We start from the raw sequence: 14,558 nt of genomic DNA on the forward strand, positions 1-14,558 counted from the left end.
TAAGCAGTGAACATTGAATTGCCTAGTGATGACTGCCATCACAAATATAGTACAAAATGTTCCCCAGACCAATGCCACAGTTCTCTGCACAAAGATGGTAGCAGTGGAGGGAGAAAAATGAGGGAAGAGATAACAAGTTAGACAAGAAATGTAATCACTGCCTTATGTAACTATAATCCCTCTGTACCTCATCTTGACAATAAATTAAAAAAAAAAAAAGATGGTAGCAGTGGAATGACCTCTGTTGAGTTGCTGCTATCATTGGGAAAAGGCTTTCTGAAGAGGACCAGATGATAGTGTTGGGATAGCACACAATCTGGGGACCCTGATCTTGATGTGCTGCTAAATCCCTGGCCTCCATCTCTGAAATGGAACAAGAAATTAAAGGAGATCCAAAAGGAATAAGCTTACAGTCTATCTCTGCATGTCTCTGAAGCCATGAGTTCCTGAGTTGAGGATCTTGGTATCCTGGTTTTTTTCACTTGTCATACCTTCTAAAGTTTGTTTTTAAATAGATTCTCTCATAGCAGACTTGGGAAGACACTGAATTGAATAGCGATTCCTCATTAAATAGATGAGAAAAACTGAGTCTCAGACAAGCTCAGAGATTGTTCCTAACTGGGGTTTGTGCCTTTCCTCTTTACTCCAGAGCTTATTGGGAGCAGACTGATAAAGTATTGTCATTCAACTCATACCCTCATATGTACGGTTCGAGCTGCAGTGACCTCTGGTGGCAACAGACCATGCTGCAGCCTCTGGCCTTTTTGTCCCCACAGGCTCTTTGACTACCGTGGTCGCCTATCACCCGTGCCAGTGCCCAGGGCAGTCCCTGTGAAGCGACCCCGGGTCACAGTCCCTTTGGTACGTCGTGTCAAAACTACCATACCTGTCAAGCTCTTTGGCCGCTCCACAGCCATTAATACTGGCTCAGTGAAGATCAAGTGTGAGTAACAACATCTCCCTAGATATGTGTTTTTATCATCAGCAAAATAAGAGACTCAGGGCTGGGAATATGGCTTAATGGTAGAGTGCTTACCTAGCATGCATGATGCCCTGGGTTTGATTCCTTAGTACCACATACACAGCCAGAGTGGTACTGTGGCTCAAGTTGTAGAGTGTTAGTCTTGAGCAAAAAGATGCTCAGGTACAGTGCTCAGGCCCTTAGTTCAAGCCTCAGTACTGGAAAAAAAAATCACTTTTTTTTTTTTTACATTGGAAAAAAAGAAACAAATTTCTCACAATTCAACTCTTAATACAACCAAATGAGTAGTTCCATAAATTTTCAAGAAGAAAAGTCTCCCATTTGAAAAGGGGCTTTGTTTGGACACAGATTCTAATGCTGTTACATGGTAAAGAGATAGCATCTTTTTTCCTCGGGTAAGGATAAAGACAAGTCTACACATGCCCATTGTTCCACAAACATTGTAATGTTCATATACTGCAGTCAGATAGTAGAAATGATTGTAAAAGACCCTCCTTTCATACCTTTAAAAACAGATTCCACCCTGAATACAACCAGGCACACATGATCCTACCACAGGTGTGTATTCCTGTACCCCCAGTCCCTTTTGTATTGAGATGTCTAGTAGAAAGAGCCAGATTCCGAGAAATGGGCTGGTCTCCAGGTAGTTGCAAGAAGACATCTTTTCCCTACTCAGGAAAAGAGCCAAAAAGGAACTGTTGTAGTTTGCAGAATGGAGTTGGGGTTTTGTTAGGGTTATACCTCAAGGTAACAGCCCTGTTCCCTCTCCACTTTCAGTAAAGAGCAGTGAACTGCAGACAATCAAGACAGAGCTGACACAGATCAAGTCCAACATTGACGCCTTGTTGGGTCGCTTGGAGCAGATTGCTGAGGAGCAAAGGGCCAACCCAGGTCAGCCTTTAAGGACCAAGGATGGGGAGGATAGTGCATTGGGGGAGAGCGGGGGAAATGATCTCAATCCCAGAGTTCTGCAAATCCCAGTCCATCTGTACCCACTGTGCTGAGGTCAGCTTCTGTTAAAGTACTAATTTACAGCCGCTCGGTTGAATTTTAGTTGTTGTTCTTCTACCCCCACCCTTCAAGATGGCAAGAAGAAGGTTGACAGCAGCAGCAGCAGCAGTGGTGGTGCTGGTGGTGCTGGTGCTGGTGCTGGTGGCAGCACTGGTAATAGTGGCAGTAGCACCCGACCACCAGCCCCACAAGAGGATGCAGTTTCTGAGGTGGACATGCCTCAGGGAGAAGCCCAGACTCGGGATGATGGCGATGAGGAAGGGCTGCTGACGCACAGCGAGGAAGAACAGGTGAGGGACTGGGCAGGGCATTGCTGGGAAGGACCAGGATTTACTTTGTATTCTTAGTATCAGGAGGGTCACAGATGGAAGGAGCCTCTGAGCTGGTTTGCTCCTCGAGTTCTTTCCTCCTTCCTAGAGGTTCTAGTCCTGTGAAGAGAGGGAAGCAGAAAGAGCAAGTAGTTGCCTATTTCAGCTGCCAGTCAGAAATTTCACTGGGGACTGAGACAGACCTTGGTGGAACCCATTTTGGCCTCCATTTTCCATGTGGATTGGAGAAGAAGGGAACTGGGTTTGGGGTGGGGATGGCCCATAGACTGCAGAGTTCCAGAGGGTTGCCTGGGTGGATTTCTATTCCACATGAGGATTTTCTAAAAGCCGTTGCTGCTCAAGCTTGAAGTGGGCTGTTTAATAAGAGGATGAACCCCCTCCCCTGTCTATTTTGGAAGTATCCAAGCTGAAGTAGAGGAACCATTTAACATCGAGTGGGAAGGTCAACCAGACTGGGTCTGAATGAACCTTTTATATAGTAGTTTACTGAACACTCCTTAAGTTCCCACACTTGTTGTCCATACTTTCTAACTTGTTTAAGAGCAGTCCTGCATGATTCAGTAAAATGGCAACATTTTACTCTGGGGAAACCAAGACTGGGGCTGGGAGATGATGGGGTCAAGTAGCTTGTTTAGGCCCTTATAGCTTATAAAGGCCAAACCTGGCTTGAAGCCCGAAAGTCATCAAGTCTAGAGCTTCTCCTTCTAGTCACTACTAGGTTCCAGCTTGAGGACAAATGGACTAGGTCTTTTGATAGAAGGTCTTCCTCATGACCAACTGCTCTTTCTTTCTTTGACTCTAACCTGATATTTTATCTTATTCTCTTAAACACCCCAAAGATGGGGAGTCGACCAGTCTACAAGGTTTTTAGCCTATTCCAGTCCAAGGTCTGTTCCATGTGCAGAAGTAACCCTCCTGCTATTCTTACATACATGTATCTTCTCTGGGCCCTTCTCTTTCCTGTGGAGCCCTCAAACCACCCTCTTGGAATCTTAGGTCAGCCTTACTGACTGGTTCCATAGTCATTTCCCTCCTTCTCTGTGCTGTACCCTCAGATGGGCCCTGAGCCCCAGGACCTTTGTGAATGCAGAACTCAGAGTTTGCAGTAAGTGATGTATGGTTTCTGCTTGCCTTTTCCCTCTCAGGAGCACAGCCAGGACACAGATGCAGAGGACGGGGCCTTGCAGTAAGAAGGTATGGGGGCTCTGGGAGGTACAGGGAGGAACACAGTGGATGGTGTTCCTTTTTCCTGAAGCAGACATAGGATAGTGTTGTGTCCAAGAATGAGGGCCCCTATATATCTACCTACCTTGTGATGCCTCTGTGGTGGAGGCTTGGCAGCTAGAAGCAGCAGATGCCATTCTTATCCAGGACAACCCAGAAAGGATTGTGAGCAATGTTAACTATCTTTACCTTCGAGTTCCTAGTCCATTGGTAGGACACAAACTATTGCTACCCAGTGTGAGCAGGATGACAACAAAAGGAAACTCAGAAGGAGGAAGAGACGATACATAAGCTGATCCTGCTTATGGTTGAGAGAGAAGTATTCCTACCAAGGAAACTGTCTTAGCCAAGGCACAGCTCTGTGACAATCCTTATAGTGTAGTGAGACCAGCTCTGTGCTGTGGTCCAACGCTGCAGTGTAAGGAGAGCACACTACTCATCATCAGAGGCTAGAGTTATGTACTGGGCATAGGGGCTTGGACTTGATCCTGATACAAGGAGGAAATACCCTGGGGATAGGAACTTCCCCTGCTTTATCTGATTTCATCTTTAACACAGCAAGGTAAGGTGGGAGTTATGTTGGATGTAAATGTAGGTACTGAAAGTGCCAGGAGATGGCACATATCTAACAAGATCCCAAGGTACTAGTTGGGGGAGCCAACACTTAAACCCATCAATGTGTAATTTCATAGTCCACTTTCTGGCTATTGGCCACCACTCTGCTCTCCTCTGCCTTAGAGGAAAGCCAGGCCATATTTTGTTCTGCCTGCTGTCTGACCCATTCCCATAGAACCATGTTCAGAGTAAGGTAGGCTCGGACGATGATCTCAAACACCAGTAATCCCAGGGAACTGTTTAGATTAATGATATGTTTATGAAGATGCTCCACCAGTTGAATATAGGACAGTTGAGCATAAAAAATTCCACAAACAGTTAAGTATAAAAATTCCTCATGTATAGGTTTTCTGTTTGGAATTTTAAACTTGTTTTACTTTGTGAAGCTAGTTTATAAAGTAGGCATAGTGGTTCAGGTGAAGAAATGGAAGTTTAGGGTAAAAATGAGGTTTTCCCACAGTTACATAGCCAGAATATTAAAGAGGCCAGATCCAGAATGCAGGTGTTATCTTGTTTAAAACATCATTCCTTCATCTTTTCTTCCCTACTCCCATGATGACAAATTTATCAGGGTTCCTTTTACTCAGTTTTAGTCTCTTTGTCTTTTTTTTTTTTTTTAATCTCTTTTCTCAGTCTGACAGGAGCAATGGCCACCAGCAGGAGAAAGGCTTCACTGTCTCAGGCCTCAGCCAGGCACCCACCCTGGGTGCTGGACCCATAGTGGGTACTACAGGAAAACTGGCAGCAGGCACTCCTCCCCCATGCATCCCAGCCAGTGCCACATTCTCTGCAGATGGAGTTACCGGCCTCCCCTATCCCTGTGCGCCCTCCCTGTCTGCACTGTTCGGGCCAGAGGGCAGAGCACAGGACTTCCCCACACTGTTTTCTCTCCCCAGGACACTCCCAGGCTTGGTTTTTTTCTATAGGTTTGGAGGGCGGGTGGTACAGGGAGGGGACCTTAACAATAAAGAGATTGGATCCAAACCTGCTCTGAGATGAAATGGTTTGTGTTTTCTTATGATGGCATCCTGGCCCTGCTCCCCACCAGGAAGTTAGTGTGCTGAATTCCTTCTGATCTCAGTTTATTCCCTTCTCCTTCCCAGGGATCATTGTGTAGCTAGTATAATACTGATCCACCTAGGCCTTAGTTTCCTTGTGTGATTTTATTCAAGTGATTAATAAAAATGGTTTCTGGGCATTGGTGGCTCAAGCCTATAATGGTAGCTACTCAGGAGGCTAAGATTTAAGGACTCGGGTTTGAAGTCAGCCTAGGCAGAAAAAGTCTGAGACTCTTACCTCCAATTAACCACCAAGATGCTGGACAAATCAAGGTATGCCTCAAGTGGTACATAATTGTAGGTATATTTAAAACTGAGAGAGTATACACTACAACAAGATGACTATTGGGAGGATAGTACCAAGAGTTTAGAATATGCTCTTTAGCCAGGGTCATGAACCAATCCAACTAAAATTGAATAATTGAAGAGCCAGATGCTAAATCTGCCTCTTTAACCAAATAGTCTGTTCACTAATTTTTGTGTTTTTTTTTTTTTTTTGGGTCCGGTCGTGGGGCCTGAACTCTGGGCACTGTCCCTCAGCTCTTCAGCTCAAGGTTAGCATTCTACCACTTGAGCCATAGCGCCACTTCCGGCTTTTTTTCTTTTTGCTTATGTGGTGCTGGGGAATCGAACCCAGGGCCTCAGGTATGCAAGGCACGCGCTCTACCACTGAGCCACCTTCCCAGCCCCTGTTCACTAATTTTTGTAACTTGAATTTTATGGTACTTGAAATATTTGTTTCTGTTCAGTGATAGTAATTTGTCATCTAGCATTGCAGGAATGAATTAAGGCTGAGTGTAGCTTAGTGGCACAATCCTGCCTAGCAGGTCAAAGACCCTGGTTTGATTCTTAGCACCAAAGGCAAGAGTAAATTAAAGCAAAGTATATGAGCTCTATAAAAGAGATCTGTAATATAGCTTTGAACAAATGATTGCATTAGGGATGTTGATAAACTTATCTAGGCCATAGAGTCTTAGAACCTGCAAAGATCTGGGTTTTGACATGACAGAGCCATCATTCCATCGTGATGAGACAGGTAAGCACAAGTAAGAAAAAAATTAAGAATAAGAATTTTATGATACCGAGTTTTGTTTCTGTTTTGGGGTAAGTTACCCTCCCCCTCCCATGTGAAATTACCATTGTCCTGATTTGTAGTACAATGTTAGAAAAAACTAAAATATACCACACTGTCCAGGATACAGGTAAATCTTAAAACTAAGTTTTGAATGGAGCAAAAATGTTTTATTTTCTCTCTTCAATTTACCCTTTTTTTTTTTTTTCTACCAAAGGTAATCACATCAAGACTAATTTGTTTACAATCTAGGTCTAGTCTGATTTTGAGGGCATGGGTACTGGGGTATACACAAAGGGCCTTACACTTGCTAGGCAGACACTGTCACTTAAGCTTATATCTTTAGCCCTACTTTGATTATTTTGGTCTTAACTATATTATACCTCAATCGACCTTCCCCACAATCTTCCTATGTATGCTTTTCTGAGATGACAGGGGCATGCCAAAAAGGCCAGCTTTTCATCAGTTATGGGGTCTCTAGCATTCTGCTTGGGCTGGCCCAGAACTAAGATTTTCCCAAGCCTATTACCAGGATTATAACTGAGATCTGAGGATCTCAGTTAAAAGCCAGCCTGGGCAGGAAAGTCCATGAGACTCTAGGCTGGAAAGTCCATGAGACTCTTATCTCCAATAAACCACCAGAAAACCTGAAGTGGCACTGTGGCTCAAGTGATAGAGCGCTAGCCTTGAGCTGAAGAGCTCAGGGACAGTGTGGCCCAGAGTTTAAGCCCCCCCCCCACCCCCACCCCCCCTGGGAAAACCGTTTTTCCCAGTCTATCTCCTAAGTAATTAGGATTATTATACCTGGGATTTATTTGCTTAGGTTTAGTCTCATTTATTTGCTTAAGTGCAGCCAGAATAACTACATAGACTTTTTAAAGTTTGGTTGGAAATTTGACAAAAAACTTCAGATTAGACCTTTTAAAACTTAGGCTAGGAAGTCAGATCAAGGCAGACATCACACTTTACCTGAAGTCCTAATATCTTGATGTTTTTGGCCTCCCTAAAGCCTCAAGATATTGTTACTGAGTGTTCAGTTTATTGCCATAAAAATAGGAATACTGTGGGGGAAGAGGGAAAATGGGAGAAAAATGAGGGAGGGTGGTAACTGTTTGACAAGAAATTACTCACTACCTTACGTTTGTAACTAACCCCTCTGTACATCACCTTGACAAAATCAATACTGAAACACTGAAGGGCTTGGAGAAAAAATAGAAAGTTTTTGTTTATATAACTATATTTTACAAAATGCTATCAACTAGGTTTTGCTATCAATAAATATTTTAAAAGTAAGTTTCCTTAAATCTGGAAAACATAATATTTCAACTAGAAAGCTATATTTTTTTTTCTTAGCCAGTTGATTCAGTCTCATCCTGTCTTATCTTGGCCAGCAGCTTTATAAACCCATCAAAACTTTCATGTGCGTTTTTCAGAAGTCAGTTATATAATTGCATCCAGAAAGGGACTAAAACACACACACACACACACACACACTGTTGATACAGAGAAGCAGTCACTCATCCTCAATGCTGTTTGAATGGCAAGTCACTGTATTTCTTTTTTTTTTTTTTTTAATCTCACCAAAAGCAAATGGTAATCCCTCCTCCCCCACAAAAGAGCAAGGTAATGTATTTAAGCAATAAAAATTTAGATTTCTTGAAGGTGGCGTGTCTTAAGTGAAATTGGGCCCTGTTATGGGGAAAATGAGTTAAGCATCCGTAGTATAGTACTGAAGTCTGTCCTGAGCATGCATAATTTGTCCAGATAGCAGTCTCCCTGGAACCACATACCCAAGGTTATAAGGATCTACTGTATAACCCAGACTGGCCATGAGCTTGTGATCTTCCTGCCTCAGGCTTCCTGAGTGCTTGGATTATAGGGTGTACCACCACACTCAGTTACTGTTTAGCTTTACATTGTATAAAATGTAATTCTAGCTGGGTGCTGGTGGCTCACGCCTGTAATCCTAACTACTCAGGAGTCTGAGATCTGAGAATCATGTTTCAAAGCCAGCTTGGGCAGGAAATTCCGTGAGACTTTATATCCAACAAACCACTCAGAAAACCAGAAATGGTGCTGTGGCTCAAGTGGTAGAGTGCTCACCTTCAGCTGAAGAGCTCAGGTACAGCACCCAGGCCCAGAGTTCAAGCCCCATGACTGACAAAAAAAAAAAAAGCTAAAGTGCAAAAACTTTGAAATTTCATTTATAAACAATGGCTTGAATTTTAATTTATTGAGAAATTAATTTCAGTTTAAAGTTACTGAATCTAACATTTAGAGTTTATAAATGCTTATGCTGTTTACATCTACCTAATTTACTCAGTATTTGAATTGCTTATGGAAAGCAAAACTAGTCACTTTTTTTTTCTAACCAAATCTTTCCAGAAACTAATTATAGGTGCCTTCCTCAATGCCTTCCTCCCACCCCATATTCATTCTGAGTTCCTGAGTACTCTAGCTAGGAACAGCAGCCTACCATCCCTTGATCCTGTGACTAATGCTCTGGGCAAAGCCCAGGATAGAGGCTGGCAGGCAACAGAAATGTACATATCTCCATGTCTCATGGTCATGCCCAGAGGTTCAACACCAAAGACCAGCTCAGTGCAAGACACGAACAAGGCCATGGCAGCCCAGCATCTGGCCCTCAAAATTCAGCTCATCAACAAATCAGGTATTAAAAATATCAGGAAAAAGGGCTTGGAGGCATGGCTTAGTTGGTACAGCACTAGCCAATAAGCAAAAACATCAGGTAACAAGTTCTAGTCTCCCTGCCTTAAAAAAAAAAAAAAAGGTTTAAAAAAGCAAAACAGTTGAAAGTTAAGTCTTTTTCCTCTTTTCACTGTCAAGGATGCTGCACATTAAGCAAATAATTTTTTTTTTTTGATCCCTTAGAGGCTTCAAGTCAGAGCCTGGCCACTGTCCCTGAGCTTTTCTGCTCAAGGTCAGTGCTTCACCACTTTGAGCTACAGCTCCACTTTTGGTTTTCTGGTGGTAAATTGGAGTCCAGACTTTTCCTGCCCAAGCTGGCTTCAAACTGCAATCCCTAGAGCTCAACTTCCTGAGCAGCTAGGATTACAGGCGTGAGCCACTGGCACCTGGCAAGCAACTGATTTTCATTGTGCATTTCTGCTTTTAGCTTGTACCAGTAAGGTCAATAACAGGATTGGATGGCTAGTAAGCCTAGGGAAAGAAAAAATGTATTAGGATTGATGACTTAAGTGCATGTTTATTAGTTTCCCCTGTCAGTTAAAGAGTTCCTTCATATATTTAGGAAAAATGTACTATATACACTTATAACATGCACACATGGAAGCACAGACATCCAAACATACAACTTTTGTTTTGGGAGGTGCTGGGGATTGCCTCCTACTCTGGTCTATACCCCTATAGCTCTTCACATCCAAACTACCAGTTCTCCACTCATTTCTTACCCTAAAAAATTGTTAACTAGGCAACCAATCACACTTGGAAGTTTCAAAATAATTTTGTTTATTGAATTCCTGGGGCTGGGAAGGTGGCTCAGTGGTAGAGCGCTAGCCTTGCATGCATGAGGCCCTGGGTTCGATTCCTCAGCACCACATAAGCAAAAAGAAAAAAGCCGGAAGTGGCACTGTGGCTCAAGTGGTAGAGCGCTAGCCTTGAGCTGAAGAGCTGAGGGACAGCGCCAAGGCCCAGAGTTCAGGCTCCACGACCGACTCCCCCCCCCCCTCCCACCCCCCCCCCCCCAAAAAAAATTGAATTACCGTCAGAGCAGCCCTTAAGCAGATATATGAAACATTTTGCTTGCTTGGCCTTACTTGACCTGGCTTTTCTTTTTGTCTGTTTTGGGTAAAGAAATGAAATGGTTGATTTTTAGTTGCTTAAGCTTTTCAAATATACTGTCTTTTTGTAGAAAGGCATTAAGACAGTCAAAGATTTGAGGGTTAGAGGTATCCAGAAGACATATGGTCTGTTTCCTGTTGATATTTGCTCTGTTCTCTTAACAGCTTGCCAACTTCACCTATTTCTCAGGTGAATCGGTCAATTCTTACACTTCAGGCAACTGAGAGAATCGACTATATCATCAGGTCTTAGTTTACCTGTCAGTCCACTGAAGTGGGTGATACAAATGTGACCCCTTTGGCTGTTTTCACTGCTGCATTAGCTGCATTAGGGTAGCACCCACATATTTTGTCACAAGTTTGGCATACGTTCCTCTTGTTCCTTTGAGAAGTGGCCACCACCTTTAAGCTGCTGCTGTATAGTTATCACTTCTGAGAAGTCTCCACATTAGCTATCTTCAAGAACTGCATATTCTCTGAGAGGCCTTTCCCAACTCTGGACATTTAAGCTTACCATCAGGAGTTTGATTCTAGATTCTTCTGTCTTTACACATTCCACAAAGTTTATAAGCCTGTTGGAACCCTTACTGGACATTTCCAGTTTCCGGCCACTTCTTCAGTAGCATGTTTCACGAATGTCCCTCTGACTCTAGGTTTTAGTGGAGGATAGGCTGAGCATGGGACAGTGGAAACCTGAGGAAAATCTGTTGGTCTGGTGTCTAGCAATTTGCTTGAGATGGTCTTACTCTGTAGTCCAAGCTGTTCTCAAATTTACCATCCTAAAGCCTCAGCCTCCAAGCGCTCTACCGCTTGAGCCACAGTGCCACTTCCGGCTTTTTTCTTTTTGCTTATGTGGTGCTGAGGAATCGAACCCAGGGCCTCATGCATGCAAGGCTAGCGCTCTACCACTGAGCCACCTTCCCAGCCCCAGGAATTCAATAAACAAAATTATTTTGAAACTTCCAAGTGTGATTGGTTGCCTAGTTAACAATTTTTTAGGGTAAGAAATGAGTGGAGAACTGGTAGTTTGGATGTGAAGAGCTATAGGGGTATAGACCAGAGTAGGAGGCAATCCCCAGCACCTCCACCACACGTTAATTGTACAAAAGCATTTCCTGAGTGCTGCAAATTCTTTACATAGATTGTATTTTATTTCCCCCTCATAACAGTCCTCTAAGGTTGGGGGGAAAGATTTGTGTTACAAGTTGATAAAGTGAGGGCTGGGAAGGTGGCTCAGTGGTAGAGTGCTTGCCTTGCATGCCTGAGGCCCTGGGTTCGATTCCTCAGCACCACATAAGCAAAAAGAAAAAAGCCGGAAGTGGTGCTGTGGCTCAAGTGGTAGAGCGCTAGCCTTGAGCTGAAGAGCTGAGGGACAGCATCGAGGCCCAGAGTTCAGGCCCCATGACCGGACCAAAAAAAAAAAAAAACAAATTGAGAAAGTGAAATTTAGGATTGAATTTGTTCAAGCTCCTTGCTGGAGGTGGGAGGATGATGTAAACTCCTACTTCTGTCATAACTAAATTACTGCTTGATATGTTTCATCAACTTTTTTCATTTAACATGAATAGTGTCCATTAATATTGATTATTCTTTAGGACAGCTGGCCTCCAAATGGCTTCAAACATACTCATAATAGAAGCCAACTTTCCTGTTATCTAAGGGAGAATTGCAAAGGCTAGCGTCATGGTAACTACTGTGGCCCAAATGGGGTGTGTGTGTGTGGCACAGGGATTTGAACTCATGGCCTTGTTCTAGACAAACTACAAGTTGTGACCTCAGCTAGCCTTGGCCATGTAGCTGTGATGACAGGCACAAATTAACATATCCATGCTTTATTGGTTGAGATGGGGCACTATCACAAACTGCTCAGGCAGAGTTTCTGCTCAGGGGACTGAGGTTCTAGACATGAGCCAGTACTTTCCTTATTACACAAATGTCTATTACCATTAATGCAACTAGACTCCTATGTTTGTTGTAAATCCTTTTAAGTTTGGTGTCACCACGGTCCATGGTGGCAGGCTTTAGAATCAGAGACTGGACACAGTAGCACATTGCCTATAAATCTAACACTAGAGGCTGAGTCAAGAAGATTCTAAGTTTGAGGGCTGTTTGAGTTACATGCTAAGATTTATGTACATAACTCATACTTACTAAGTATGTACAAGACCCAGGGTCAGTCCCCTGTACCACCAAATCCAAAAGCCCCAAGACAACCATCCCAAGAGCAGTTTTCAACAGGCATAAACAAAAACGTTATCTTCAGGTTCGAGTCAGTGTGAAAAGCATACATTTGGCAGGGGCTGGACAAAGGGATGAATCACGTACTACCAGCCACAAATCTTGCTCTCTAATCCTAGAAATGTACTGTGGCAATCCAGCCTAGTATAGCAACCCAGGCAGCACTGGGTTAACTAAGCACTTTATATGCTGTCTCACTATGACCTGATACTTTTATGCACTTTGTATGTGTACCAGTCCTGAGGCTTGAATTCAGGGCCTGGACCGTGTCCCTGAGCTTTTGTGCTTAAGGCTAGTGCTCTACCACTTGGGCCGCAGTTCTACTTACAGCTTTTTGCTAGTTTACTGGAGTAAGAGTCTCAGACTTTTCGACCTGGGCTGGCTTTGAACATGAAACCTCAGAACTCAGCCTTGTGATAGGATTATTGTTGTGAGCCAGTAATTGGTACCTGGGTATTGTACCGTTTCAACAGGAAAAGGGGTCTTGACTTTAAAGATAGGGTAGTAAGATTGTGAGTCTTAAGTGTTTTCAATTATAATTTCATCTCAACTAAAAAAACATCACAAAGCTTAGCTTTGAAAAAACTGGTCTCTAAAGCTCTGTTCAAATGTGAAATTTTAGCAGTCAGGAACTAGATAGTTGGAGCCATTACAGTAGGCTCCTTGTGCTCAACAAAAGCACTTCTGCTCTTCTGCTCTGTCTAGCCCAGCCTTTTCTCTGCCAACATTTAACCCTCTGAAATGTTTGGCAGAGGAAGAGTGGCTGTCTGTATATTATGTACTACCTACAACCTTCTAGGCACTAGTACTGCACAAATAACATCTCTGTTCTCAACACTTTATTGTGGCCTCCAGGGAAAGAGTATTTTACATATAGTGGGGTAGGGGTCTAAAGATATTTAGGAGTTGGGAATATCCTAGAAAAAGCGTTTAGCTTTTCTATAGGCAGGAGTGAGGAGTATGGAAGTAAAAGGATTTCCTAGACTACAACTGTAACCTATTCTCAATTCTTTGTTTAGCATGAGCCATCTTAATTGCATAGTAACACTAACACTTTCCTAAGACACTTTGAAAATGTTGGTCTGGTTTCTTTTTAAAGTAGAACATGGACCTTCATTAGAAACCCTCTATTAGCTGTGCATGGTAGTGCCACCTGTAATCCCAGCCCTTGGCCAGCTACCAGCTAAAACAGGAAAATCTTGAGTTTGAGGTCAGCTTGGGCTATATCCATCTCAAAGGAAAAAAAAAATCTTGATTGCCTTTGTTCTGTCACTCCAAAGCAAGATTCCTTCCAATTGACACAGAATTGGCAAGAGGTAGTTGGCAGATTACAGGCTGATGTGACTGTGTGTTCAGATGATCCACAGTGAACCATTTTCAGTAGACAGTCAATACCACTTTACTATTTCAGCTGAGAATTGGCTTTGAAAATGCAGTTTCAAACTATTGAGTCACCATTCTGTTTGCCAACTTGTCAATATGCCTTGCCCCGAGAGGTCCCTCTAAGTAAAGCTATGTACAAAACACACAGATACACAAAAACAGTGGAAAGCTAAGTACACAAGAGGCACTGATCCTTGCTTTATTCACGCAGTAATATTCAACATTGGGAATTGTGTGGGCAGGTACAAAAAAAAGGAAAGTGGGGGTCATAAACAAGCAGGTGGGATCGATCACAGCAGTGGTGACAACTCAGCCATTTTATGGTCCCTACAGGAGGAACTACAGGGTTGAAGGAAGCTCCACCCATTCACAGCCAAGATACTCAACATCACTTGGCTTATACTTTAAGGGTCACAGTGATCAAAAAGAACGTGGTTAAGACATTTAGAACTAAGTGAGTGCTCCTAGGTCACTTGGTATGGACAATATGGTAACAGGAAAAGTTCCCTTATCCTCAGCATATATGAGCAAGGCAGATCATAGCACAGACACAAGGTCGTCTCCCTTGTGTGCCAATGAAGAATACCTTCCAGTCAAGTCCTCAGGAGACAACTGGAGGCACCACCACACAGGCAGCAGCAACTCTTGGTTTCTCTCTAGCATCATTTGGCTCAAGAGTTCCCTATAGAGCACATTATCAATGCTTCCTTGCCAACACAGATGCCCAATTTGCATTAGTGTGCCTGTTAGGGCAAATAAGGAAGAGAATTCTGAGGGGAAGAGTATCCCTAGCACCTTTATTTCCCTCTGCAGAGCTGTTACCTA

General features: G+C 43.2%; 1 protein-coding gene across 7 annotated transcripts in view; it reads left to right on the plus strand.

The window, feature by feature from the left end:
• Raly (RALY heterogeneous nuclear ribonucleoprotein) overlaps positions 1-5,150 on the plus strand; it is a 68,248-nt gene extending 63,098 nt beyond the window's left edge. For all 7 annotated transcript variants that reach the window (XM_042694252.1, XM_042694250.1, XM_042694249.1 and 4 more), the window contains 5 exons: positions 777-943; positions 1,760-1,873; positions 2,066-2,283; positions 3,468-3,516; positions 4,795-5,150. In XM_042694252.1, the coding sequence (XP_042550186.1) occupies positions 777-943; positions 1,760-1,873; positions 2,066-2,283; positions 3,468-3,512 (544 nt within the window). In that variant the 3' untranslated portion in view covers positions 3,513-3,516; positions 4,795-5,150. The remainder of the gene's footprint in view (positions 1-776; positions 944-1,759; positions 1,874-2,065; positions 2,284-3,467; positions 3,517-4,794) is intronic.
• The last annotated feature ends 9,408 nt before the right edge of the window (positions 5,151-14,558 follow it).

Source organism: Dipodomys spectabilis, unplaced genomic scaffold, assembly GCF_019054845.1.
Source record: "Dipodomys spectabilis isolate Male_0828 unplaced genomic scaffold, ASM1905484v1 ptg000175l, whole genome shotgun sequence".
Lineage (NCBI taxonomy): Eukaryota > Metazoa > Chordata > Mammalia > Rodentia > Heteromyidae > Dipodomys > Dipodomys spectabilis.